The 27026-nt window shown below is 46.5% G+C and overlaps 2 protein-coding genes across 6 annotated transcripts in view; one reads left to right on the top strand and one right to left on the bottom strand.

The window, feature by feature from the left end:
- TRAM2 (translocation associated membrane protein 2) overlaps window positions 1-8337 on the top strand; it is a 78239-nt gene extending 69902 nt beyond the window's left edge. The window contains exons 10-11 of one of the 5 annotated variants that reach the window (XM_082638028.1): window positions 309-403; window positions 971-8337. In XM_082638028.1, the coding sequence (XP_082494154.1) occupies window positions 309-403; window positions 971-1025 (150 nt within the window). In that variant the 3' untranslated portion in view covers window positions 1026-8337. The remainder of the gene's footprint in view (window positions 1-308; window positions 404-970) is intronic. The other 4 variants (XM_082638025.1, XM_082638026.1, XM_082638029.1 and 1 more) reach the window with 4 other exon arrangements.
- An 856-nt stretch (window positions 8338-9193) lies between these two features.
- Window positions 9194-27026, bottom strand: part of EFHC1 (EF-hand domain containing 1) — a 61286-nt gene continuing 43453 nt past the window's right edge. The window contains exons 10-11 of the mRNA XM_082638024.1: window positions 10818-11028; window positions 9194-9420 (exon numbers count right to left, since the gene is read on the bottom strand). Coding sequence (XP_082494150.1) covers window positions 9349-9420; window positions 10818-11028 — 283 coding nt within the window. The 3' untranslated portion in view covers window positions 9194-9348. The remainder of the gene's footprint in view (window positions 9421-10817; window positions 11029-27026) is intronic.

Here is a 27026-nt window from a genome sequence, read left to right as displayed (position 1 = left end):
AGGGCCTGACTGGCACGTGGCTGGGCCCACACAGCTTGTGGGTGGGGCTGGCCCTCGCGGCCGCGGTGGGCAGGGCGGCGGCTGGGTGGGGGGCTCTGGCTGGAAGCATGTCCGCAGGGTGGCCTCGGGGACCCTATCGAGGGCGGCTGATGCTCTCTGGGCCCTCACCTGCCCCCCTGCTCCGCAGCTCGGCCTGGCCGTTTCCCAGGATGCTGGCTCTGCCTCTCTCTTCAGGGGTGACCTGAGGGGACACAGTGCTCGGGGGGCAGCGTTTGGGAGACAGCCGCTTCTCCTCTGGCCCCCGCCAGGTCCTGGGGCGCTCGCTGCCAGCCCCGCGCTCTCTGTCCAGCCTGGGGGCCTGTCTGCACCAGGCTCTGTTTCCTGAGTCACCGGCCTCTCTCAGGTGTGGCCTGCTCGGCAAGGGCGCGTGCGCGGCTGCGTGTGACAAGGAGTCAGGCCCGGCTGGCGGTGGGGCGGGTACGGGGTGGGCTGCAGCCAGGTGTGCCTGACGTTGAGCGAGCAAACGGGGGTGTTTAGGGCAGCAATGAAAAGCACGCTTTTTCTGTCAGAGGAGCGCCAGGCGAGGAGGAGTAAGAGTAACCCTGCAGCCTGCCACCTCCTCCCGACCGCTCCACTTCCTGGGACCTTTGCTGAAGGGGGCTGGTGCCCTGCAGGGGCCCGAGAGGAGCTGAGGACTAGGCTCTGGCCCCGCCTCAGGCCTGGGTGGGTGGGCAGGCCTCTGCCTGTTCCCTGGTGGCTGTGTGTCATCCAGCTCCTCCCGTGGAAGGACAGTCAGAGACCACCCACCTCAAGTGAAGCAAGACCCTGGGGGGGGCAGGAGCCCCTGGGAGCCGCCTGCTGGTGCCCTTCGCTGTGGGGGCTGCAGCCTGGGTCCCCTCGGCTCGTCCTGTGTGCAGCCTCCTGCCCCAGCCCCAGCCGAAACACCGCGATTGTCTCCCTTAATTCCCAGGTTACCACGAAAACGGAGTGGTGAAAGCAGAGAACGGAACCTCCACACGGACTAAGAAACTCAAGTCTCCTTAGGGCCGAAGTGCTGAGAACAGGAATCCTCTCGCGGGCCCAGCAGGGAGGCCCCCTCCTGCTCCGATGCCCCATCTCACACAGCAGAAACCTGTCTTCACAAGGGCCTTTTCCTCTTCCTTACGTCTTGGCTTTCTCCTCTTCTTTCTCTGTGAACCATTCTCAATAAAACCAAAAATCTTCCTCTTTCCCTCCCTCCAGCCACCTCACGTCCTCACCTCTGTCCTGTGTTGGGTTTTCTAGAAGCCCAGGCTCTCACGGTTACCTTCCTGCTGGCCTCCTCCTTCTCTTCCTTCACAGCTGTTTCCTTCTCTTTTACTTGTTAATTTACCTTACTGTGCAATTTTTCTGTGTCTGATTTTTACAATGAGAGGAGGCGACGCCTGTAGTGCTGGCCACCCCCACCCAGTCCCCAGGACCCGTCCGGGCCGGCAGCCTCGTGCCGGGGAGCCTCCACCAGGACCGGCGGCAGATCCCCGTGTGGATGGGCAGCAGAAGGGGAGACTGGCCCTCCTGGATCGTCGTCTCCGAGGTGCTGAGGAACTGACGAGAGTATGATTCCAGTCCTGCGTGCACCATCTTGAGGCCCCGTGGGGCCGCTGCTAGTTGGAAGTGCCAAGGCATTTGGCTTTGGGACATGATGACTCGGTCCAGAAGGATGGTGCTGTCTCGGGTCCCATGACTCGAGAGAGCTCACCAGCGGCCGGTCCTGGACACTAGCCCGCTCTGTCGGGGACGTGCTGAAGGAGGACGAGTCTTCCCACTCTGCAGCAATGGCAAAGCGACCAGAGCGGTGGGCTCTTCTGGAAAGGTAACGCGGCAGAAATGATGGAGGCGCCAACCTAGCCTTTCTTTGGCAGGTCCAGCTGCATTGCTCTTCCCACCGTTCACCAGCATCCAAAACCAAACCACGCAGCAGTTAACAAACCAGCCTGGCCGGGGACATGCTGGTTCTAAACCCCAGGCCCAGCAGCCCAGTTGGGCGCTGGCCTTGCACCTGACTTCATCTCTCTCGCTGCAGGAACACTAAGCCCCCCGTGGCCCCTGGTGCCCCAGGGAGGGTCACCTGGGCCCCTTGCCCTCTGGCCTCACTTGCCGAGTGTCCTTTGGAATTGTCGTCGTCGTTTGCTGAGCACACCCACAGCGTTTTAGATGGTTTGAAACCAGGCTGACTCAGAATCACTCTGCTGGTTAGATGGGCAGACACGGCCGTGCTGATGTGCATCTTTTGGCCCCCTCTTCCCGCACATGTTCTCCCCCTCTTCCCAAAGACAAGGCATCCAGGCCCTCATGGTGCCTTGTGGGGACTCCAGCAAGGAGCTGGGCTCGCAGCAAGGACACCTGAATGCTGTGGGCACAAGGATGTTAGTGTCATTTGATGTGCTGGTCCTTCTCCTGACATCACAGTAGAAACCAAACTGGGTTATTACCCAGAAGGCGGGGAAGTGGGTCTTTTCATCAAGGCAGCTCCCTTCTCCAGATCACTTGCATCAGAGAGGTTTTAATCTACCAGTGCCTGGGGATTAAGCAAATCCCTGGCACCCTGGTAGGCCCTCATCTCTCCATTCAGGATAAGGCTGGGGAGACGGGAAGAAATTCTCTTATTTTGATTACCCTTAGGAGAGGGACAGCGCTTTTGAAAATGCGAATTCCTCCCATCTTTCCTTCTCCTTCCCTGACACTTACCTGGGCTGCAAAGCAGAATGTTGGTGAAAGGGCGGCTTATACCAACCCCGCAGGCCCAGTCTGGAATCCCTCAGCCATTCAGTCAAATGGTCCTCCCTTCCTGCTCGTGGCTGTGGCTGACTGTGACTGAGCCAGTGTTCCTGCTTGGCCTAGGGATGCTGTGCAGCCCACGTCAGCCTGCAGCCTCCTAAGCCTGGCTCAGTCCTCTCCAGGCTGTGTCCCTGGCCTTGGCACTGCTCCTGCTGCGTGCGGGAGGCCGCCCCCGACCAGGGAGCCCTGCTGAGTCATGCCTTCAGCGGGTACCTGGCCTCCTTGCTGTGGACTTGGGAGCTGCAGCTGAGGTCCTGCCATCGGGCAGTGACTCTTCTCACATTCAGAGGTGATCGCCGCCACAGCACACGTGCTTGGTGTGCCCTTGGTCTCCTGTAAGTTGGCCCCTCGTACCGTGTGCCTCTTCAAGGTAGTACCACCAGCCCGGGGCCGGGCCAACTCTCGCCGCGTCCTAAAGGACGGGGTTGGGTCCCTGACTGAGAGTTGGGAAAATCTTTCCTGCTGCGTGAACCCCCTGAGACCATGCATGAGGCTAGCATCCCACCGGCCGGTTTCAGGACTGGTTTGAGGGGAGGGTGAGAGGAAAACGGTAGGTGCTCTTGTCACCCTGGGTGTGCCTGGCGTGTTTGCTTCAGAGCAGAGCCAAGCCATGGCAGGCGGGCTTGAAGCATGTTGCCAGGGGCCGAAAGAACTCACTTCCAGTTCGTCCTGCCAGCCTGTTGGGTTGGCTTGTCCTGATTTGGCCGTTCTGGCTATGTTCTTCAGTCTTAAACACTCTCTGTGAAGGCCCGGCCAGACACCCCCAAGTATGAGAGGCCGCTTAGCGCCATCCGCCAGGAGGAGAGCAGATGCTAACCTACCTCAGCAGCCCCTGCCCTACCAACATCCCTGGCTGGCACGCGTGCAGGGGTGCCGGGCGGGGTGGTGTGGGAGAGGAGGCTGGGGGATGGACGGGTGATGTCGGCTGCCAGTGCCCCTCCTTGGAGGCTCCGTGATGGGAAGTTGTTTTTACTCTCCAGGCTCTGATAGCTACACTATAGTAAATTACAGATGTCCCTTCTGAAGGCAGGGCAGGTTCTGGGGGAAGGAGAAGCAGGCCGAGCCAGACCTGCATCGTTGCCGAGAACCTTTCCCTTCCTGTCCCAAGGTGGAGCTACCAACGTTTCAGAAACCAGACTAGACACCTGTGCTCTGGCCACCTCTGCAGATGCTCCTCTTGACTTGAAACCCTTGGAGCCGGGCTGGCTGTTCTGGGATGCATGCAGCTGGGTTTGCTTTGGGGACCTTCTTTCTCCATACCTTTGACTTTCTCCTAAGTGCTGAATAAGAGGTAGGGGCGGAGAGTGCGCCCCCTCCGGATTCCACACACAGAATCCTAGTCCCTGGGAGCCTTTTTAAATTCAAAGTGGCGCGATGCCCCCCCCCCACCGCTTTGGGTTTCCTTCCGGGCTTCAGCCTCCCTGGTGGCCTGTCCTAGGCCTGGGGGCCAAGAAGGCAGGGAGGTCTGCACGGGACTCACTCCCCTGCTGGGGCGTCAGCGTCCCAGTGAACAGAGCCCGTTCCTGATGGCTGGGGCCTCTGCTGTGGAGAGTGGCCTTTCTCCCCCTCCCCGCTGCCATCCTAGCTCCCAGCCCTGCTCCTCAGGAGGGACTGGGCGGGACTGGAGAGCTGGGTCTTGACAGATCACTGGGGACTTAGGTCGAGCCTCCGGCCCGTGAGGAGCCTTCACCAGCTCCTCACTGGATCCTAGTTCTCGCGTGAACAGTGACTCAAAAGGCTGAGGATGACTGCCCGCCCCCGCCCCCTCCCCCCAACGGCTCACTCTCTTTACGGAGGGCCCCGAAAAGCACAGGGATTTTGGCTCTGCGCGGCCCCCTTTTGCCCCGAGCTGATCCTGTATCTTTTGTGTCAGAAGTGCCTTATGTGCCATGGTCTCCTGGCCTCCACTTGCACTGTGTGGCCAGCGCCCCGGGCCCCGGCACAGTTACATGTTAAAGGGACATGGATTGTGACACTTTCACCTCATTCGTCTTAGCCTCACCGCCACCGTCCAGGTCTGGTGGTGTCCGGTTTCTCCCTTGTGTCTGGTGGCTGTGAGGGCCCCTTCACGGGCACCTGCCTGTCAGGGAAGCTCGGGGCTCCCAGGGGCGCCAGACCTCTGCGCCTCGGCCCACGGCCCACGTGGTGAGCTTTGCTCATCCAGCTCCCCTCGCGTGTGAAAGAGGAGGCGCCCCGCCTCTAGCCTCTTTTCCTCCATACTGCTTCCCGTTCGACCCCGCGTTTCTGCGGTAAGGTGTTTACTCTCACTTCCCGGTCACAAGCGGCGCTCACAGGTGCCCGTCTGACGTGGGTCCGGGGGGGCTGTTGCAGGGCACCCCTCCCCCCCACACGGTGTGCCCGCCCCTCGCCTGCCTCGTCCTCGCTCTTCCGGGTTGTGCAATACCTCTCCTGGCCAGTGGTCTTTCCCACAGGCCGTCTGTCCCTTCCAGTGCCTGGCCACTGGGGTGGACAGGACCCACGGGAGGGTGGTCGTCATCCCCACAGAAGAAACAGTAGCCACGCTCCCTCTGTTGCTGTCATTCTGGTGACCCTGGTGGCACTCTAAGTGGAACACTGTAGCATCATCTTTGAAGTCCATATAGTTTTAAAACTGTTGAAAAGGAAAAACACCATCCTCACGATGGGGCATTAATAAGTCAGCATCTGGGAATAAGATCTGTGTGACACCTGAGGCATCACCATCAGTTCGCTGTAAGGGTTCTAGAGTTTCTTGTTCGTGTGGAGAGGAAGGAGGTTTTCCTGGGAATCGGCCACGCATGGACAGCCCTGGTCATCTGATCAGATCTGACTGGTTGTAAGTACCACCCTTTCCTTGGGTACAGATTCAAGTGTTTATGTAATGAGACTACACACCTCATTTTTTCAGTTCCTCTTGTTTAATAAACATCTGAAGGATGAGCTGAGGCTGCCGGTGCCCTGAGCAACTCATAATGCAAATGTGGACAAAGCGTTTTTTTGTTTTTCTACTTTAGCCTGTTCATGTTATGGACCAAATTTCAACAAGGAACTCAAGGAAAATTTGTACCTGCCATATTTATGCTTTCATGTAAAAGGGGTTTTTTTGGGGGGGGGGCTCTTTTTACTTTCAGTGAACTTTTTTCCAAATCCTTTTTTTTTCTGTCCAGTTTTAAAACAAATTACGGTTTTGTATGGATTTTTTAAATGTACATTTTGAAACAAATGATCAACAAATATTTTTGAAATAACTGAATAAAAGGCATTGAATTATTCGCCTACTTGTCTCAGGTATAATTCCTTCTATTCCTTTTTATCTGGATGCTCACATTTGCTTTTTTTTTTTTTAAGTAAGTTGCAATCATTATTTTATTCCACCTCTTAGATGGCTATCTGGGAACTGATTAGGGTGTTGCTTCAATGCATCATAGAGTATGTTTTTCCCCTGAAGACTGAAAAGGATAAGAGTGCTTTAAAATAATGATATTGCTGGCAACGTTATTCTTTGCAAGACTTTGCATCAACTAGTCTTAAGTTTGTATTGCTCACATTTGCTTTTATATGAAGAACGAGTTTGCATCAATTTCAGCCTCATTTCTAACATTTTTCACTCTGTCATTTCTTGCATATCTTTTGAGATATATATTTGCTCGTTGTGGTCATGTGAGTTAGGGAATTGGAATTAAGGACGGAGAAGGAGTCAGTTATATTGAGTGGTGGGTAGTAATTAGCCTCGTGTTTATTGGTGTCTGTAACAGGGAAGTGTGAACTTGGAAAGGAGTGTGATGACACGGGGGTGGGGGGTGGGCAGGAAGCGCCACAAGGAGGCGCACTGTGCCTGCTGTACGGCTGCCCCCATCACCCATGGGAATATGTTCTGAGACCCACTCCCCCAGTGGACGCCTGAAACCCCAGAGAGTTCCGGGCCCTAAATGTGCTATGTTTTTTCCTATACATACCTACCTATGGTGAAGTCTATAAATTAGGCACAGTAAGAGATTAACAATGATAATAAAATAGAACAATTATAATCATATACCATAATGAAAGTTATGTGAATGTGGTCTCTAAAAATATCTTACTGAGCTGCACTCACCCTTCTTCTTACGATGTGAGGTGACTGAATGCCCGAGTGATGAGGTGACGTGAGCTGGATGATGCAGACGCTGTGGTGGAGCGCTGGGCTACTACTGGCCTTCTGACGACACGTCAGGAGAGGATCACTTGCTTCAGGTGATCATGGATCACTGAGCCATGACAATGTCAACGGCTGGGGATCCCGGGTGGGACCAAGTGGGAGGCTGCAAGATCTCATCACGCTACTCAGAATGGCGCACAGTTTAAAACTTATGAATTATTTCTGGAGCTTTCCATTTAATATTTCCAGACCATGGTTGACCATGTTTAACTAAAACTGTGGAAAGTGAAAGTGTGGATAAGGGGGACGACTGTGTTATGGCGTCACTTGGCTAGGAGAGGGTGGGGCTAAGTCTGTGTATAAAAGCCACCAGATGTCAGTATAGGTGCTGAATAGGTGCTGTCCGAGCGTTGGTACCAGCAGTGGGCACAGGACACTGCTGGCATCAGATGGCCTGTTGCCCATGGCTATCTGCTGTTTTTCCAGAACCATCTCCAGAGAGAGCTCAGGAGATGAGTGCAGTTAGTTGAGGACAGGCATGGGCTATGAGGACCAAACAGGAACCATGTACCCTGGCAAAGGCACGGTGCCAACGGAGAGCAAGCGGTTCAGCCGGAGAAGCTGGTGACCTTGGGCAGTCAGCCTTTCTGAGCCTGCTTGCTCATCTGGGCTCAGCATTCTGGGGGGGTGTCGGCTGGCTGGTTTGCTTGTTTTTGCAGGGAATGGTGGTGGTAAGATTTAGTGATGGTGAATGCTAAGTTCATGGTTCAAATAAAGCACTCAGTAATTAATTTCTTACAGGAACATGCTTGTGCTCCTACACCAGCAGGCTAGTCACTCACCCAAGTGATCCTTGATTTTCTGGAAACATCTAGAGACATCTTCTCAGGTACCTCTAAAGCCTATAGATACGGGCTTGATACACCCTAATTAGATGGTATTTTCAGGCCCCTGGTGGTGTAGACAGAGTACAGGTAGGAAGGAATCAGAGACAGCATTTATAAAGATGAAGTTGGTGGCTGACTTCAACTAAGGAGCAGCCCTGCTTCTGAAAAGTCCATCAGAGCTCAGTCGATAACCAGTAGCTGCTACTAGTCTTTTCTGCCTATCTTGAGGCCAGGCTCTCTAAAAGCGGTTTTTCTAAAAAAATTTTTTTTTAACTACAGCCCACATCAAAAAATGTTTTACATCATGACCCAGTAAATACACACTCATTTGAAACAAAAGATTCATGAAACAAATCAGTGTACCAAACTGTGATATTTCCTGTTATCACAGTGTCTGCCTGCCAATGCAGGGGACACGGGTTCGAGCCCTGGTCCAGGAAGATCCCACGTGCCGTGGAGCAACTAAGCCTGTGCGCCACAACTACTGAGCCTACGCTCTAGAGCCCATGTGCCACAACTGCTGAGCCCGCGTGCCTAGAGCCCGTGCTCCGCAACAAGAGAAGCCACTGCAGTGAGAAGCTCGCGCACCGCAACGAAGAGTAGCCCCCGCTCGCCGCAACTAGAGAAAAGCCCGTGCGCAGCAGCAAAGACCTAATGCAGCCAAAAATAAATTTAAATAATAAATAATAAAATGATATAAAATGCAGGTCTACTAATGGGCCTAGAACTGCCATTGAAAAACATGGTGTCTACTTCCCTGCGGGGCGGGGCGGGGCAAGCAGCGCTGTCTGCAGCACCACACCCGACCTGATGTCTCTCTGAGCAAATTCTATGCATCCTCCTCCTGATCTTAGTCACTCTACACCTGCATTAGTCAGGGTTCTTTCTCCAGAGAAGCAGAACCGATAGGCTGTATATATATAGAGAAAGGGACTGACGATTAAGGAATTGGCTCCCGTAACCGAGGAAGCTGACAAGCTCCAGTATCTGCAGCCAGCGACCTGGAGGCCTCTGAGGGCTGATGGAGTAGTTCCTGTCTGAAGGCCAGCGGGCTGGAGCCCCAGAAGAGCCGATGTCTCAGTTTGAGTCCAAAAGCAGGAAAAAGCCAATGTCAAAGCAGGCCGGAGGAATTCTCTCCCATCAGGGAAAGGTCAGCCTTTTTGTATTCAAGCCTTTAATGGAATGGGTGGGGCCCACCCACATTGGAGAGGGCCATCTGCTTTACTCCATCCACCAACTCAAATATTAACCTCATCCAGAAACGGCCTCACAGACACACCCAGAAATGTCCAGGCACCCCATGTCTAATCAAGTTGACACATAAAATTAACCATCACAACACCCCTATCTCCCCTCCCTAAATAAGGCACCAACCTTAGCTCCTACAAGATCCAATTTAATTTAGACTTCAGTGGTAAAAGAACCAAAAAGGAGATATAATTTCAAGAGCTCTGTAAATACCTCTATGAAGAGTACAGGTATACGTAGGCCCAACCTCAAAATACTGTGCTGCGCTCTGTCCTCAGCAGGTCAGCTGGAGAAAGCACGGACGAAGTTACAGTAGTCAACCTTGTCTTCTCCGTGAGAGCACATCCTGATGAGCTGCGGGCGAGAGAAGGGGAGCCCGTGAGAGACAGATGGGCTGCTTTCCGCTCAGCTGCAGCGCGCTCTTTAGTGCCTGTCCCCTGCCTTTGTAAACCAGCTCAGGCTTTTTATATCCTCGGCTGATTCTGAAATGATCCTGTAAACCGGGAAGGTAGGTCAGAGTATCCCCATCTTCACGAAATCAAAGCTCAGATGGAGTAAATGGCCTGCCCAAGGTTTCAGGTTGAACATTTATAAGAGCACTGTCACTTCCAAAGCATTTTTGTTCTTATATTCAATTACAAGACTTTGTCCATCCAGTCAGCACAGAGTAAGACTTAGAATAGCAGGTTGCTGCTATCACAGCCTAACAGAAAAATCTAGTCATGTCACTGCTCAAACCAAGTCCCCTGAAACACCTGTGAGTGGCAGTAAGCACACTGATCTGCTGTGGCTACTTTAAAGACGGGTGCAAATCCATCCCGCCCCTGCTCTCCCTGTCCCACCTCCCCTGACTGCAGCTCCTCTCTCCCAGGTCAGGTCGCAGATAGCACAAATGACTTAGAAATCGAAGGCTGGGTGTGCTGTCAGCCTGAGACTTGGGAAGCTAGATGGGCGTTTGGCCCACTTGAACCGTTATCCTTCTACCTGCCTCCCTCACTCCTTGCTAATGTTCCCGTCTGAAAAACCCTCGTCTCCAACCTAGTCACACTGGCTCCAAACAGAAGGCTTCCCTAAATGAGTCCTAACTTCCAAACATCCCTTTTTGCTAACGTATCATTAAGAAGGACCACAGCATCACAATGTTCTTGATCAGTGAGAATGTCTCAATAACATTAGCCACCGTCGTTGGCAACTGTGGGAGAAAGTTTGTCCCGACTTCTAGGGGATCCCTGGTCAAAGGGGTTTATAATGAAAAAGAGGTATGAAATGCCCTCTTCAGCTCCCTCATGGACACTCTCGGAGGAGATCGTCCATGTCATCCCTCCACTGGCAGCTGACCATGGACCCCTACTGGCGGATGCTGCTGTCCAGGGCAGCGGTCACGCCCTCTCCCACGCCAGCCCTACTGATGGGCTAACGTAGGCTGTGAAGGTGTCAAAGGCTCCCACCATCCTACTCAGTCCAGCTTTTCAATCTGCCCTTGGCAGCCAGCCTCCTTTAGCCCTGACATGGCTCACTGGCCGCTCTGTGCTGTCTGGCCCCTGCCCACTTAAAGAGATGCCCTACAGCAGCAGTTAGGAAAGGATGCCGATGCTAGAGTCGAGGGCAAATGCAATAATCAGGACCAAACAGCAGATCTGAACACCCCAAGTCTTCCCCAGTTAAAACGAAATACAAATGCAACCGCCTTTGGGAACGAGTGAGCGGTGCCCAGCCTCTGCAATCAACCCCGAAGAGGAACTCCTACTCACCTCCTTAACCAAGGAATCATCAACTGGGAGGTGAAAAGAGTCACAGATTTTAAAGAACGTCTCCCTGTCCACATGTCCTGAAGCTTCCTTGTCATAAATTTGAAACATCTTGCGGATGTTGTCCCTGCACGGGTGATCTTTCCCTTGCTTCTGGATCGTGTCTATCAGGGCCTCCAGTTCCTGCACGCCTGGGTCCTCTTCCATTTGCTGGCTGTGGAGAGAGGAGATGGATGGATGTGGTGTTTATTCTCGAATGGTCTTACCTCAGTGACCAAAGTTCTCACTTGGTGAAGTCGGGGAAGCATCTGATGACAAACAGCTCTGATGCTGAGCTGATCAGTAACTGAGCACTTGCCTGCAGGGGCTGGCAGATGGCTGAGCTCACGTCAGGAGCCCTGACTAGGCTCAGCCTCCCCTGCTGCCGTCTATCAAATTCCTGCAAAGAGCCAAATCTACCACCACTACCACCCCCAAGTCTGGTGTCTGTGGGAGTCGCATGATTGTCATCATCTATGTTACAGAATCTAAAAATAAATGCTTTAGAAACAGACTTAAACGTAGTATGATGGGGACTTCCCTGGTGGTCCAGTGGTTAAGAATCCGCCTTTCAATGCAGGGGATGCAGGTTCGATCCCTGGTCAGGGAACTAAGATCCCACATGCTGTGGGGCAACTAAGACCTGATGCAGCCGAATAAATATTTTAAAAAATAGTAGTATGATGAAGAAATCAAAGAGGATCAAAAGGGAAACAAAATATCTAGAAGCAAAAATGGAAATACAGTTGACCCTTGAACAAAGCAGGGTTTAGGGGCATCAACCCTTCGCACAGTCAAAAATCTGCATATAACTTACGGAACAACCACATATTTGGAGGGCTGACTGTATCTGCAGATTCAACGCATTAAGGATTGTGTAGTAGTATAATACATATTTACTGAAAAAATGTGCATATAAGTAGATGACACAGTTCAAACCTGTGTTGTTCAAGGGTCCCCTGTACTACACACCAAAATTTATGGGATGCAGCAAAAGCAGTTCTAAAAGGGAAGTTCACAGTAATAAATGCCTACATTAAGAAAAAAGAGGGAGTTCCCTGGCGGACCAGTGGTTAGGACTTGGTGCTTTCACTGCTGTGGCCTGGGTTCAATCCCTGGTGGGGGACCGAAGATCCTGCAAGCTGCATGGCACAGGCAAAATAGAAAAAAGAAAGATCTCACATAAACAACCTAGTTTATACCTCAAGGAACTAGAAAAAGAAAAAACTAAGCCTGAAATTAGCAGAAGAAAGGAAATAATAAAGATCAGAGCAGAAATAAAGGAAAGAGAGACTAGAAAAATTATAGAAAACATCAGTGAAACTAAGAGCTGTTTTTTAAAAAAAGATAAACAAAACTGACAAACTGTTAGCTTGACCAATTTTTTAAAAAAGAGAAAAGACTTAAAATCAGAAATGAGAGGAGACATTACAACTAATACCACAGAAATACAAAGGGTAGGAAGAGACTACTATGAACAATTACACATCAACAGATTGGATAACCTGGAAGAAATGGATAAATTCCTGGAAACATACAACCTACCAAGCCTGAATCATGAAGAAATAGAAAATCTGAACAGACCAATAACAAGTAAGGAGATTTAATCAGTAGTCAAAAATTTCCCAAGAAAAGCCCAGGACCAGATAGTTTCATGGTGAATTGTACCAAATATTTAAAAAATTAATACCAATCCTTCTCAAACTCCTCCAAAAAACTGAAGAGGAGGAAACACTCCCAAATTCATACAAGGCCAGCACTACTTTGACATCAACACCAAACAAGGACACTACAAGAAAAGAAAATTACAGACCAATATCCCTGGTGAACACAAAAGTCCTCAACAAAACACTAGCATAGTGAATTCAACAGCACATTAAAAGGATCGTACAACATGATCAAGTGGGATTTATCCTTACTATGCAAAGATGATTCAACATATACAAATCAATACACCACATTAACAGAATGAAGAATAAAAATTGTATGACCATCTCAATAAATACAGAAAAAGCATCTGACAAAATTCAACATCCTTTCATGATGAAAACTCTCAACAAATTAGGTATAGAAAGAATGTACCTCAACGTTATAAAGGCCACACATGACAAGCCCCCAGCTAACTTCATACCCAGTAGTGAACAAGACAATGCTGCCCGCTCTGTAAGATCAGGAACAAGACAAAGATACCTACTCTTGCCACTTCTATTCAACACAGACCTAGCCAGAGAAATTAGGCAAGAAAAAGAAATGAAAGGCATCCAAATAGGAAAGGAGGAAGTAAAACTTTCTGTTTCCAGATGACATGATCTTAATACCATATATTAGTCTTTAGAAAATGTTACAGACTACCAAAAAACTGTTAGAAGTAATCAACAAATTCAGTATACAAAACCAACATACAAAAATTAGTTGCTTTTGGGCTTCCCTGGTGGCGCAGTGGTTGAGAGTCTGCCTGCCGATGCAGGGGACGCAGGTTCGTGCCCCGGTCCAGGAGGATCCCACATGCCGCAGAGCGGCTGGGCCCGTGAGCCACGGCTGCTGGGCCTGAGCGTCCGGAGCTTGTGCTCCGCAGCGGGAGAGGCCGCAACAGTGAGAGGCCCGCGTACCACAAGAAAAAAAAAAAAATTAGTTGCTTTTGAACTTCCCTGGTGGCGCAGTGGTTAGGAAACCACCTGCCAGTGCAGGGGACATGGGTTCGAGCCCTGGTCCGGGAGGATCCCACATGCCGCAGAGCCACAAAGCCTGTGCGCCACAACTACTGAGCCTGCACTCTAGAGCCCGTGAGCCACAACTACTGAGCCTGTGTGCCACAACTACTGGAGCCCGCGCACTTAGAGCCCATGCTCTGCAACAAGAGAAGCCACTGCAATGAAAAGCCCATGCACCGCAACAGAGTAGCCCCCACTCGCTGCAACTAGAGAAAGCCCGTGCGCAGCAACAAAGACCCAATGCAGCCCAAAATAAAATAAATAAAATTTATTTAAAGATTAGTTGCTTTTCTATATACTAACAATGAACTATCAAAAGAAAAATTAAGAAAACAATTTCATTTACAATAGCTTTTTAAAAATTACTTAGTAATAAATTTAACCAAGGAGGTGAAAGGCCCATACACTGAAAACTGTAAGACATTGATCAAAGAAACTGAAGAAGGCAAATGGAAAGATATTCTGTGTTCTTGAATTGGAAGAATTAACACTGTTAAAATGTTCATACTATGCAAAGCCATCTACAGATTCAATGCAATCCCCACCAAAATTCCAATAGCATTTTTCATAGAAATAGAAAAAAAAGCCTACAATTTGTATGGAACTACAAAAAACAAAATAAAAACCCAAATAGCCAAAGCAATATTGAGAAAGAAGAACAAAGCTGGAGGCATCACACTTCCTGATTTCCAACTGTATTACAAAGCTATAGTAATCAAATCAGTATGGAACTGCTATAAAAACAGACACATAGACCAAAGGAATAGAACAGAGAGCCCAGAAATAAGCCCACACATATATGATCAACTAATCTTTAACAAGGGTGCCAAGAATACACAGTGGAGAAAGGATAGACTTCAGTAAATGGTGCTGGGAAAACTGGATATCCACATGCAAAAGAATGAGACTGGGGGCAGAGTCAAGATGGCGGTGTGGGAAGACACAGAGTTCCTGTCTCCCCACAACTAGGGTGCCTGCTGGAGGCTGGTGGGGGACCTTGATGCCCAAGGAGACAGGAAGAACCCCCAAGCGAACTGGTAGGACGTCAGGGGACTGAGTGGGGAGGAGAAGTGGAGGCCAGACAGGACCAGAGCCCCTGAGGGGCGGCTGAGAAGGGGGAGGGGTTCGCATGCCTGGAAGGACCCTCAGGGGCTCGGATCGGGGATAGCGCGCCCAGCATTTCCCCTACCCAATTGGCCAAGGAAGTCTGCCCGACTCTCAGGCCAGGTCCTACGCCCTCAGAGGACCCCTGCAGGCCGAGGTGGCCCTGGGGGTGTAGGGGGAGAACAAGAGAGGCAGGTGGGAGGGGCCCTCCAGGACTGGTGGGTGTCTGCCCCACCCATTCGAGCCCAGGAAGCCTGCTGGGCTCCCAGGTGGGGTCCCCCGCCCCCTGAGACTGGAGGCAGGAGGGACACCTGGGCCCCCTCTGTTGAGCCTAAGCTCCACCCCCAACAGCCTCCAGGACCTTTTCCAGCCCTGTGGGTCCTAAGCATAGGCCCTGCCCACCACCCAAACCCCACCCCTGCTTAGGCCCCGCCCTCCACAGCAAGGCCTTTTCCACCTTTTTAAAAAAATTTTTATCCTCCTCTTTTTCACTATTGTGGTTCTGTTTTATTTTCTGGTTGTTGTTTCATCTGTATTTTTATTTTTATATTCTTTCTAACATATCTGTTAGTTTCCTAGTCTAATTATATTTTTTACTTTGTTATTGTTCTCCTTTCTTTTGTTTGCTACCCTGCGCGGCTTGTGGGATTTTGGATCATGAGCCGGGGTTCAGGCCGAAGCTCCTGTGGTGGGAGCTCTGAGTCCGAACCACTGGACTAACAGAGAACCTCAGACCCCAGGGAACCTCAGACCCCACTCATCGGAGTGAGGTCTCCCAGAGGTCCTCATCTTGGCACCAAGACCCAGCTCTACCCAACAGCCTACAAACTCCAGTGTTGGAAGCCACAGGCCAAACAACCAGTAAGACAGGAACACAATCCCACACATAAAAAAAAATGAGATGACAAAAAAATATGTCACAGATGAAGGAGCAAGGTAAAAACCTACAAGACCAAATAAATGAAGAGGAAATAGGCAATCTACCTGAAAAAGAATTCAGAGTAATGATAGTAAACGCGATCCAGAATCTCGGAAATATAATGGAGGCACGGATTGAGAAAATACAAGAAATGTTTAACAAAGATCTAGAAGAACTAAAGAAGAAACAGAGATGAACAACACAATAACTGAAATGAAAAATACACTAGAAGGAATCAGTAACAATAACCGAGGCAGAAGAACGAATAAGTAAGCTGGAAGACAAAATGGTGGAAATAACTGCTGAGGAGCAGAATAAACAAAAAAAGAATGAAAAGAAGACAATCTCAGAGACCTCTGGGACAACAATAAACGCAGCAACATTCAAAGTATAGGGGTCCCAGAAGAAGAGGAGAAAAAGAAAGTGTCTGAGAAAATATATGAAGAGATTACAGTTGAAAACTTCCCTAACATGGGAAAGGAAATAGTCACCCAAATCCAAGAAGCACAGAGAGTCCCATTCAGGATAAACCCTAGGAGAAACACACCAAGACACATATTAATCAAACTAACAAAAATTAAATTCAAAGAAAAAATATTAAAAACAGCGAGGGAAAAACAAAAAGTAACATACAAAGGAATCCCCATAAGGCTATCAGCTGATTTTTCAGCAGAAACTCTGCAGGCCAGAAGGGAGTGGCAGGATATACTTAAAGTGATGAAAGAGAAAAACCTACAACCAAGATTACTCTACCCAGCAAGGATCTCATTCAGATTCGATGGAAAAATCAAAAGCTTTTCAGACAAGCAGAAGCTAAGAGAATTCAGCACTACCAAATCAGCTTTACAACAAATGCTAAAGAAACTTCTCTAGGCAGGAAACACAAGAGAAGAAAAAGACCCACAAAAACAAACCAAAAACAATTAAGAAAATGGTGATAGGAACATACATATTGATAATAACCCTGAATGTAAATGGATTAAATGCCCCAACCAGAAGACAAAGACTGGCTGAATGGATACAAAAACAGGCCCATATATATGCTGTCTACAAGACACCCACTTCAGACCTAGGGACACATACAGACTGAAAATGAAGGGATGGAAAAAGATACTCCATGCAAATGGAAATCAAAAGAAAGCTGGAGTAGCAGTACTCGTATCAGATAAAATAGACTTTAAAATAAAGACTGTTACAAAAGATAAGGAAGGACAGTACATAATGATCAAGGGATCAATCCAAGTAGAAGATTGTAAATGTTTATGCACCCAACATAGGAACACCCCAATACCTAAGGCAAATGCTAACAACCATGAAAGGGGAAATCGACAGTAACACAATAATAGTAGGGGACTTTAACACCCCACTCACACCAAAGGACAGATCAAACAGAAAATAAATAAGGAAACACAAGCTTTAAATGACACAACAGACCAGATAGGTTTAACTGATATTTATAAGAACATTCCACCTGAAAGTAGCAGAATACACTTTCTTTTCAAGTGCACATGGAAGATTCTCCAGAATAGATCACATCTTGGGTCACAAATCAAGCCTCAGAAAATTTAAGAAAATTGAAATCATATCAAGCATCTTTTCTGACAACGCTATGAGACTGGGAATCAATTACAGGAAGAAAACTGTAAAAACACAAATACATGGAGGCTAAACAGTGCACTACTAAATAACCAAGAGATCACTGAAGAAATCAAAGAAGAAATTTAAAAATACACAGAAACAAATGACAATGAAAACACGACAACCCAAAACCTATGGGATGCAGCAAAAGCAGTTCTAAGAGGGAAGTTTATAGCAATTCAATCTCACCTCAAGAAACAAGAAAAATCTCAAACAATCTAACCCTACACCTAAAGCGACTACAGAAAGAAGAACAAAGAAAACCCAAAGTCAGTAGAAGGAAAGAAATCATAAAGATCAGAGCAGAAATAAATGAAATAGAAACGAAGAAAACAATAGCAAAGATCAGTAAAACTAAAAGCTGGTTCTTTGAGAGGATAAAATTGATAAACCCTTAGCCAGACTCATCAAGAAAAAAAGAGAGAGGACACAAATCAATAAAATTAGAAATGAAAAAGGAGAAATCACAACTGACACTGCAGAAATACAAAGCATTATAAGAGACTACTACAAACAACTATATGCCAATAAAATGGACAGCCATGAAGAAATGGACAAATTCTTGGAAAAGTACAATTTTCCAAGACTGAACCAGGAAGGATTAGAAAATATAAACAGACATATTACAAGTAATGAAATTGAAACTGTAATTAAAAATCATCCAACAAACAAAAGATGGCTTCACAGGCGAATTCTATCAAACATTTAGAGAAGAGCTAACACTGATCCTTATCAAACTCTTCCAAAAAATTGCAGAGGGAGGAACACTCCCAAATTCATTCTACGAAGCCACCATCACCCTGATAGCAAAACCAGAAAAAGATATCACAAAAAAAGAATATTACAAACCAATATCACTGATGAACATACATGCAAAAATCCTGAACAAAATACTAGCTAACAGAATCCAACAACATATTAAAAGGATCATACATGATCAAGTGGGATTTATCCCAGGGATGCAAGGATTCTTCAGTATACATAAGTCAATCAATGTGATACACCATATTAACAAATTAAGGAATAAAAACCATATGATCATCTCAATAGATGCAGAAAAAGCTTTTGACAAAATTCAACACCCATTTATGATAAAAAACTCTCCAGAAAATGGGCATAGAGGGAACCTACCTCAACATAATAAAGCCCATATATGACAAACCCACAGCAAACATCATACTCAATGATGAAAAACTGAAAGCATTTCCACTAAGATCAGGAACAAGACAAGGATGTCCACTCTCGCCACTATTATTCAAGATAGTTTTGGAAGCCCTATCCACAGCAATCAGAGGAGAAAAAGAAATAAAAGGAATACAAATTGGAAAAGAAGTAAAACTGTCACTGTTTACAGATGACACGATACACAGAAAATCCTACAGATACCACCAGAAAACTACTAGAACTAATCAATGAATTTGGTAAGGCTGTGGGATACAAAATTAACGCACAGAAATCTCTGGCACTCCTATACACTAACAATTAAAAATCAGAAAGAGAAATTGAGGAGACAATCCCATTTACCACTGCAACAAAAAGAATAAAATACCTAGGAATAAACCTACGTAAAGAGGCGAAAGACTTGTACTCAGCAAACTATAAAACACTAATGAAAGAAATCAAAGATGACAGAAACAGATGGAGAAATATACCATGTTCTTGGATTGGAAGAATCAATATGGTGAAAATGACTATACTACCCAAAGCAATCTACAGATTCTATGCAGTCCCTATCAAACTACCAATGGCATTCTTCACAGAATTAGAACAAAAAATTTTCCAATTCGTATGGAGACACAAAAGACCCCGAATAGCCAAAGCAATCTTGAGAAAGAAAAACGGAGCTGGAGGAATCAGGCTCCCCGACTTCTGACTATACCACAAAGCTACAGTGATTAAGACAGTATGGTACTGGCACAAAAACAGAAATATAGATCAATGGTACGGGATAGAAAGCCCGGAGATAGACCCACGCACATATTTGCAAATGAAAATATTTGCAAATGAAACAATGGACAAAGGATTAATCTCTAAAATATACATGGAGCTCAATATCAAAAAAAAATCCAATTAAAAAATGGGTGGAAGACCTAAATAGACATTTCACCAAAGAAGATATACAGATGGCCAAGAGGCACATGAAAAGATGCTCAACATCACTAATTATTAGAGCAATGCAAACTGAAACTACAATGAAGTATCACCTCACACCGGTCAGAACGGCCATTATCAAAAAATCTAGAACAATAAATGCTGGAGGGGGTGTGGTGAAAAGGGAACCCTCCTGCACTGCTGGTGGGAATGTAAATTGATACAACCACTATGGAGAACAGTACAGAGGTTTCTTAAAAAACTAAAGTAGAACTACCATATGACCCAGCAATCCCACTACTGGGCATATGCCCTGAGAAAACCATAATTCAAAAAGAGACGTACGGGGCTTCCCTGGTGGCGCAGTGGTTGAGAGTCCGCCTGCCGATGCAGGGGACACGGGTTCGTGCCCCGGTCCGGGAAGATCCCACATGCCGTGGAGCGGCTGGGCCCGTGAGCCTGCACATCTGGAGCCTGTGCTCTGCAACGGGAGAGGCCACAACAGTGAGAGGCCCACATACCGCAAAAAAAAAAAAAAAAAAAGGAGACATACGTACCACACTGTTCATTGAAGCACTGTTTACAATAGCCAGGATATGGAAGCAACCTAAATGTCCATCGACAGATGAATGGATAAAGAAGATGTGGCACATATATACAATGAAATATTACTCAGCCATAAAAAGAAACGAAACTGAGTTAACTGTAGTGAGGTGGATGGACCTAGAGTCTGTCATACAGAGTGAAGTAAGTCAGAAAGAGAAAAACAAATACTGTATACTAATGCATATATATGCAATCTAAAAAAAAGTGGTACTGATGAACCTAGTGGCAGGGCAGGAATAAAGACGTAGATATAGAGAATGGACTTGAGGACATGGCGGGGGCGGGCAGAGGGGGAAGCTGGCACGAAGTGAGAGTAGCATCAACATATAACAGTTAGCTAGTGGGAAGCAGCAGCATAGCACAGGGAGATCAGCTTGGTGCTTTGTGATGACCTAGAGGGGTGGGATAGAGGCTCAAAAGGGAGGGGATATGGGGATATATGTATGCATATGGCTGATCAACTTTGTTGTACAACAGAAACTAACACAGTATTGTGAAGCAATTCTACTCCAATAAAGATCTATTAAAAAAAAAAAGGAAGAATGAAACTGCATCCCTATTTTATACAACTCAAAAAAATTAACTCAAAATGCATTGAAGACCTAAACATAAGACCCGAAACTGTAAAACTCCTAGAAGGAAACAGGAAAAAAGGTCCTTGACACTATTCTCAGCAATGATTTTTTGGATATGACACCAAAAGCACAGGCAACAAAAAACAAAAATAAACAAGTAGGACGACATCAAACTAAAAAGCTTCTGCACGGAAAAGGAAATAATCGACAAAACAAAATAATCAACAGAGTGGGAGAAAACACTTGCAAACTGTCTTCATCCATTCGGGCTGCTGTAACAAAAAACTAGAGACTGGGTCGCTTATAAACAACAGAAATGTATTTATCACAGTTCTGGAGGCTAGAAGTCCAAGATCATGGTGCCACAGATTCCATGTGGTGGCTAGTGAGGGCTCTCTTCCTGATTCATGGCCAGTGCTTTCTCACTGTGTCCTTGAAAGGTGGAAGGGGGCTAATCAGCTTCTGAGGCCTTCTTTATAAAGCCATTAATTACCTCCCAAAGGCTCCACCTCTTAACAGCATCACATCAGGACATCAACACGAATTCTGGGGGGACACAAACATTCAAACCATAGCACAAACCATATATCTGATAAGGCATTAAGATCTAAAATATATAAGGAATTCACATGTATCAACAGCAAAAAACCCAAACAATTCGATTAAAAAATGGGCAGAACTAAAGAGACATTTTTCCAAAGAGGACATACAAATGGACAATAGGTACACAAAAAGATGCTCAGCATCAGTAATCATCAGGGAAATGGAAATCAAAACCACAATGAGGTATCACCTCACACCTCTTAGGATAGCAATTCCCAACAGTGGTGGGAATTGGTGCAGCCACTATGGAAAACAGTAAAGAGGTTCCTCAAACAATTAAAAATAGAGCTACCATATGCTCCAGCAATCCCACTTCTGGGTGTGTATATACATATATATGAAGGAAACAAAATTAGTATCCCAAAGAGACATCTGCACTCTCATGTTCTTTGTAGCATGATTCACAATAGCCAAGATATGGAAACAATCAAACTGTCCCTTGAGAGATGAATGGATGTAAAAAAGAAGTCCTGCCACTTGCAACAACATAAATGAACCTGAAGGACATTATGACTAGTGATTTTAGACATATTAAAAAATGCTGAACTCATAAAAACAGAGAGTAGAAGGGTGGTTGCCAGGGGCCGGAGAGTAGGGGGAAAAGGAGATGTTGGTCAAAGGGTACAAACTCAGTTATGAGGTGAATAAGTTCTGGGGACCTAAGGCACAGCACTGTGACCATATAGTACTGTATACCTGAAATTTGCTAAGAGTGTAGATTTTAAGCATTCCCGCCACTCACCCACAAGAATAAATGGTAACTATGTGAGATGGTGGATGTGTTAACTGACTTGACTGTGATATCATCACTTCACAATGTATACGTATATCAAATCATCACATTGTACACTTTAAATATATACGGTTTTGTCAATTATACCTCAATAAAATTGGCAGAGGAGAAGGAGTAGGATGAATTTGGAGCCAAGTTCCAGGATGACTGGTCTGGTCACTGTGTGCAGTGGATTAAGGAAGAGAGTGGAGGTGGGCAGATGAGTCAGGAGGCACTGTGGGTGCCTCAGCAAATACTGGTGGGTACCTGCCCAATATTCACCCTCTCCTTTTTCCTAACAGAGCCCTCACTTTGTTTGGAGCAGCCATCAGGAGCGGCCAAGTGATACAGCCCAGACAATGAGATGTAAGGAGAAGTCGCTAGGTGGTGCTTCTGGATAAGCCCTTTAAAAACAGGAAAGACATGGCAAGATTGGCTTTTCAGTCTCTTACCCCTTTGTCCTTCCCCTCTTCTTGCCTGGAATATAGATGCAACGCTGGAAATGGAACATTCACTTGTAACCACAGAGAGAAAAGCATGAGGACAAAAGCTACTTGCTCAGAATATCTGAGGAGAGAGAGAAGTCAGGTCTCTGTTGGGCTGGGAAAGCTCTGGACCACTGACCTCCAGACATTGTGTTCCATAAGAAAACATAAAACTCCGCCGGGTTAAGCTAATATAAATTTGTTTCTGTTGTTACTGCTGCTGTTGTTAAGTTCAGATATATGCAGTTCCAAACTGAGTGCTTTAAATTAGGAAATGGTGGTGAGAATGAAAAGAAGTCAGAAGCAAGAGATATTGTAGAATAAAATAAAAGAACTTAGCAGCATATTGAATACAGTGCAGAATAGAAGAGGAGGTTTCAAATCAAGGTAAATGGAGCCCTGAGGTGACCAAGAGAAAGAGGGGAGCTGACTTTCACTGCTTGCCTCCTGTGTGCCAGACACCAGGCTGGTGCTTTACACACATTATCACAACTCACTGTCATCGCCGCTTGATGAGACAGATGAACAGAAAGAAGGAAGAAGGATGAAGGAACAGCAGGTGTGCCAGGACGGTGAAGACAACAGTGGCCTCATGTTTAGCTGGACGAAGTGAGAGGTGCTGGTGGTTCAGATACATGGAGACCCATCGAGCAGGCAGACAGGAGTCTGGGAGCAGGATCAGGAGAATGTCAGGATGGAGAGCGACTTATTCAGACACTCTGCGATGTGATGAGATCGTCCAGAGTTTAGAGAAAGAGAACAGGAGGACCAAAACCAGAACCTTGAGAAACACCAACCTAGTAGACAGAAATAGGAAAAAGATACAAAGAACAAGCTTCCAGGGAAGTAGGAGGAGTATCAGAGACTCTGACTTTCTAGAACTCAAAAGAAAGAGTTTCAAAAAGGGGGTGGTAAAGAGTAATTTACATTATATGTAGATCAAAAAGGCTCAACACTAGACCAGGGGGTTGGCCCAGAGGCCAAAGCCAGCTGGCAGCCTGTTTTTCTAAATAAAGTTTAATCAAAATACAGCTACACCTACTCATTTACACATTGTCTATGGCTGCTTTCACCCCTACGGGCGCACAGCTGAGTAGTTACAACAGAGATTCTGGTATGGCCTACAAACCTGAATTATTTACTGCTCTTTCCAAAAAAGTCTGCCAACCTCTGCCCTAGACAATGAGCTCCTATTCCCTCACCTGGCTGCCTAAATGTTTATTAAAGTCTGGCATATGGCACAGGTGCCAATATCACTGAATTAATGAATAAATGACAAGAGACCATTAGATTTGAAAACAATCAGTAACCTCAAGGAAACAACTTCTGAAGAGTGTCTGGATACGAGAGCAGTCAGAGAGGAGGCAGTGACAGACACAAAATAATTAAATTTGGAGAAGTGGGAGCTACTTAGCTGTGACAAGAAGGTAAAGAGATAAGTAAAGAAACACTCTAAGGTGAAGAGTAGGAGAACAGAAGCAGCTCACACTGCATCACTGGGTCTGTCTGAGACCATCTGCAAAGTGAATATGGAGGCACTTGGGGCTTAAAGAAAATGGAAAAGAAAGTGAGAATATCTGGAAATGCCTATATGGGAAAAATTGCTGGAAGTGAAAAAGAGAGGATGAAAAGGATCATCGAGCAGGGGAGGAGGGTCCTCTTGAAGCTGAAGAGCACAGATGGGCAAGTCAACCGAACAAGGACAAGATATGCGAACACGCGGGTGTTTATGCTCTTCACACAGGGAGGGTTTGTGCAGAGGAGTGGGCTTATGAGCAATCTGTTATCTGTAAGTCTGAGTTCAGTGTACAGCAATGAAGACCCAAGCCCGAAAAGAACTTCAGATGAAGTCAATACTCCAACCACTTGTGCACTGTTTTAATCTTCTAGCTCAGATAAAGAAGATGCTTAACTCCAAATTTCATCATCCTGTAACTAACACTTGATATAAAAAGTTCTCAGGCCTGACAAGTACTCAGGATCCCTTTTCATTATTCTTAGCAATGATTACTCAAATACAGGATTTGTATTTCCTTAGAGCACGACCCTTGTATTCATATCACCTTCAAGCATCTTCTCTCATTCACCTCTCTGACCCATCAGAGAGGTAAGGGGTAAAGTGAGGATCAAAACAAGGATAGCATGGATTTCTTAACCCAGAAGTTGAATTTCTCTTTATCTTATTCTAAGACATCAATACCTTCTCTTGACCCCACTTCGCCGGCCAGCTACTCCCCCATTTCTCTGTTCCCCTTTGCACCAACTTCCTCAAGAGGAGGCTATACTTCCAAGCTCGAATTCCTCTCCTCCCATTCTCTTAAGCCCACTCCCGCCCCTCCTATTCCAGTGGCAATCTGCACTGAGGTCCCCAGTGTCCCCTACACATTGCCAAATCCCCATGTGACACAATGAATCACTGTCTTCCTTGATTTGCAGGCAATTCTTGTTTTTGCAAGGCTCAGATATGCATGAATTTCACTTACCACCATTTGGTCAAATAACCCAGTCCCTCAACAACACAGTTCAAATTTCAGTTAGTAACTGTGAGTAACTGCCTAAAGTGCAAATTGACTGTCAGATTTTCAGTCCACGAATCATTACATAAATAATAGATGTGCATCACGATCAGCGACAATCATACCACTTCTTTGAAAGTCTGTCAGTGACTGATCACCGGGCATCTGTTTTTCAAGTCACACACAGTCAGCAAAGTGTGTAGCTATGTTGCCTCCTTTTCTCTAAAGGATAAACTCAAGTGACATTTTACAAAAATGGATAACTGAAAGAGAGAACTGGTCAACAAAGATGAGAGTGTGGCAAAGAAACCAAAAGAGATAGAGCTAGAAGCAGAATTCAAGTCAAACACAATGGAGTTATAGAAGAACTAGCTGACCGTGGGAATGCTGACACTGCTGTGGTTTAAGAGACTCTCGATGTGCAGGCAGAGGACCCTAGCAAAGGCTGGCTTATTGACATAAATGAGGGAAGTGGTTGTAACGAAAAGGATGAAGACACATGCCTTGGAGCAACTAAGCCCGTGTGCCACAACTACTGAGCCTGCACTCTAGAGCCCTCGAGCCACAACTACTGAGGCCCGTGCGCCTAGAGCCCATGCTCTGCAGCAAGAGAAGCCACTGCAATGAGAAGCCTGCACGCTGCAACAAAGACCCAACGTAGCCAAAAAAAGAAAAAAAAGGATGAAGATATCCCAGATGCCAGAAAACAAAAAACTTCACATTAAAAGAACTCTGAGATATTTCATTCATTAAAGGAACTCTAGGATGTATTTCGCAACACTGAAAGCAAAAATAATAAAATGTTGGAAGTCAATCCAAACTTGGAAAGAAATATGACAATTTGCCGAGGCACAGAAAAGACGTTCACTCTGTATCATAAGTTACGTGACAAGAAGGCAAGCACTGTTCCAACTACTCTTAATATGCTTTTTATAAAGAAATAAAACACTTTTAATTCTCAATGTTGCCAATGTCTTAAATTACAGTGCACTAAATAAAAATCAATTTTACTATTTTTCATTTCCCTATACATTTATAACCATCAGAGCTTTTCATGTTTTGACAAAAATTTTTTAAAGTTGCAGAACAGCAGTAAATTTTCCCATTGGTGCTGAGATTGTTTGCATGGTCACGTTTACAGTCCCGCACTACTGTGCAAAAGGGGACGGCCTGGATTCAGGACACCACACCCACTTGGCTTTCTTCCTGCCTCACTAGTTGTCCTGCTCAGTTTCTCTTCCCAACTCTTAGCGCTGTAGAACCCCAGAGTGCAATCCTTGGAGCTATTCTCTCTTCTTTGTCTACAATGACTACCTGAGAGATTTCACCCAGTCTCATGGCTGAAAATATCATCTATATGCCCACAACTCCCACAGCCCCACACCTCTCACCTGAGCTCCAGATTTATATATCCAACAGCCCATTTGATCTCTCTACTTGAATATCTAATAGGTATCTTAAACCTAGTACATTGGACTTCCCTGGTGGCGCAGTGGTTAAGAATCCGCCTGCCAATGCAGGGGACACGGGTTTGGAGTCCTGGTCGGGGAAGATCTCACATGCCGTGGAGCAACTAAGCTCGTGCGCCACAACTACTGACTGAGCCTGTGCTCTAGAGCCCGTGAGCCACAACTACTGAGCCCGCAAGCCACAACTACTGAAGCCCGTGCACCTAGAGTCCATGCTCTGCAAAAGAAACCACTGCAACGAGAAGCCTGCACGCCGCAACTAGAGAAAGACTGTGTGCAGCAATGAAGACCCAACGCAGCCAAAAAATAAATAAAATTAAATAAAAATTAAAAAAACAAAACAAAAAAACCCCTAGTATATCCCTCCTGTCCCCGCCCTGCCAGAAAAAACCCTCCTCTACCCACAATGGACTTCTTCCCCATCTCAGTTGGTGGCAACTCCTTTCCAGTTGCTCAGGCCAAAACCCTTAGTCATCCTTACCTACTCTCTCTCTTATCTCCCCTGTATCATCTGTCTGAATCCTTATTAGCTCTACCTTAAAATATACCCCAGATCAGACCACTTCTCCCCACCTTCACTGATACTACCCTGGTCCATGCACCGTCATCTCTTGCCTAGATCACTGCCACATTCTCCTAACTAATCTCCCTCTGAATCTATTCTTAACACAACAGCCCCTTCTT

The sequence above is a fragment of the Mesoplodon mirus genome (assembly GCF_964341445.2).
Source record: "Mesoplodon mirus genome assembly, chromosome: 12".
Taxonomy (NCBI): domain Eukaryota; kingdom Metazoa; phylum Chordata; class Mammalia; order Artiodactyla; family Ziphiidae; genus Mesoplodon; species Mesoplodon mirus.
The sequence above is the reverse complement of the archived record's forward strand: the minus strand, read 5'-3'. Positions and strand labels throughout refer to the sequence as shown.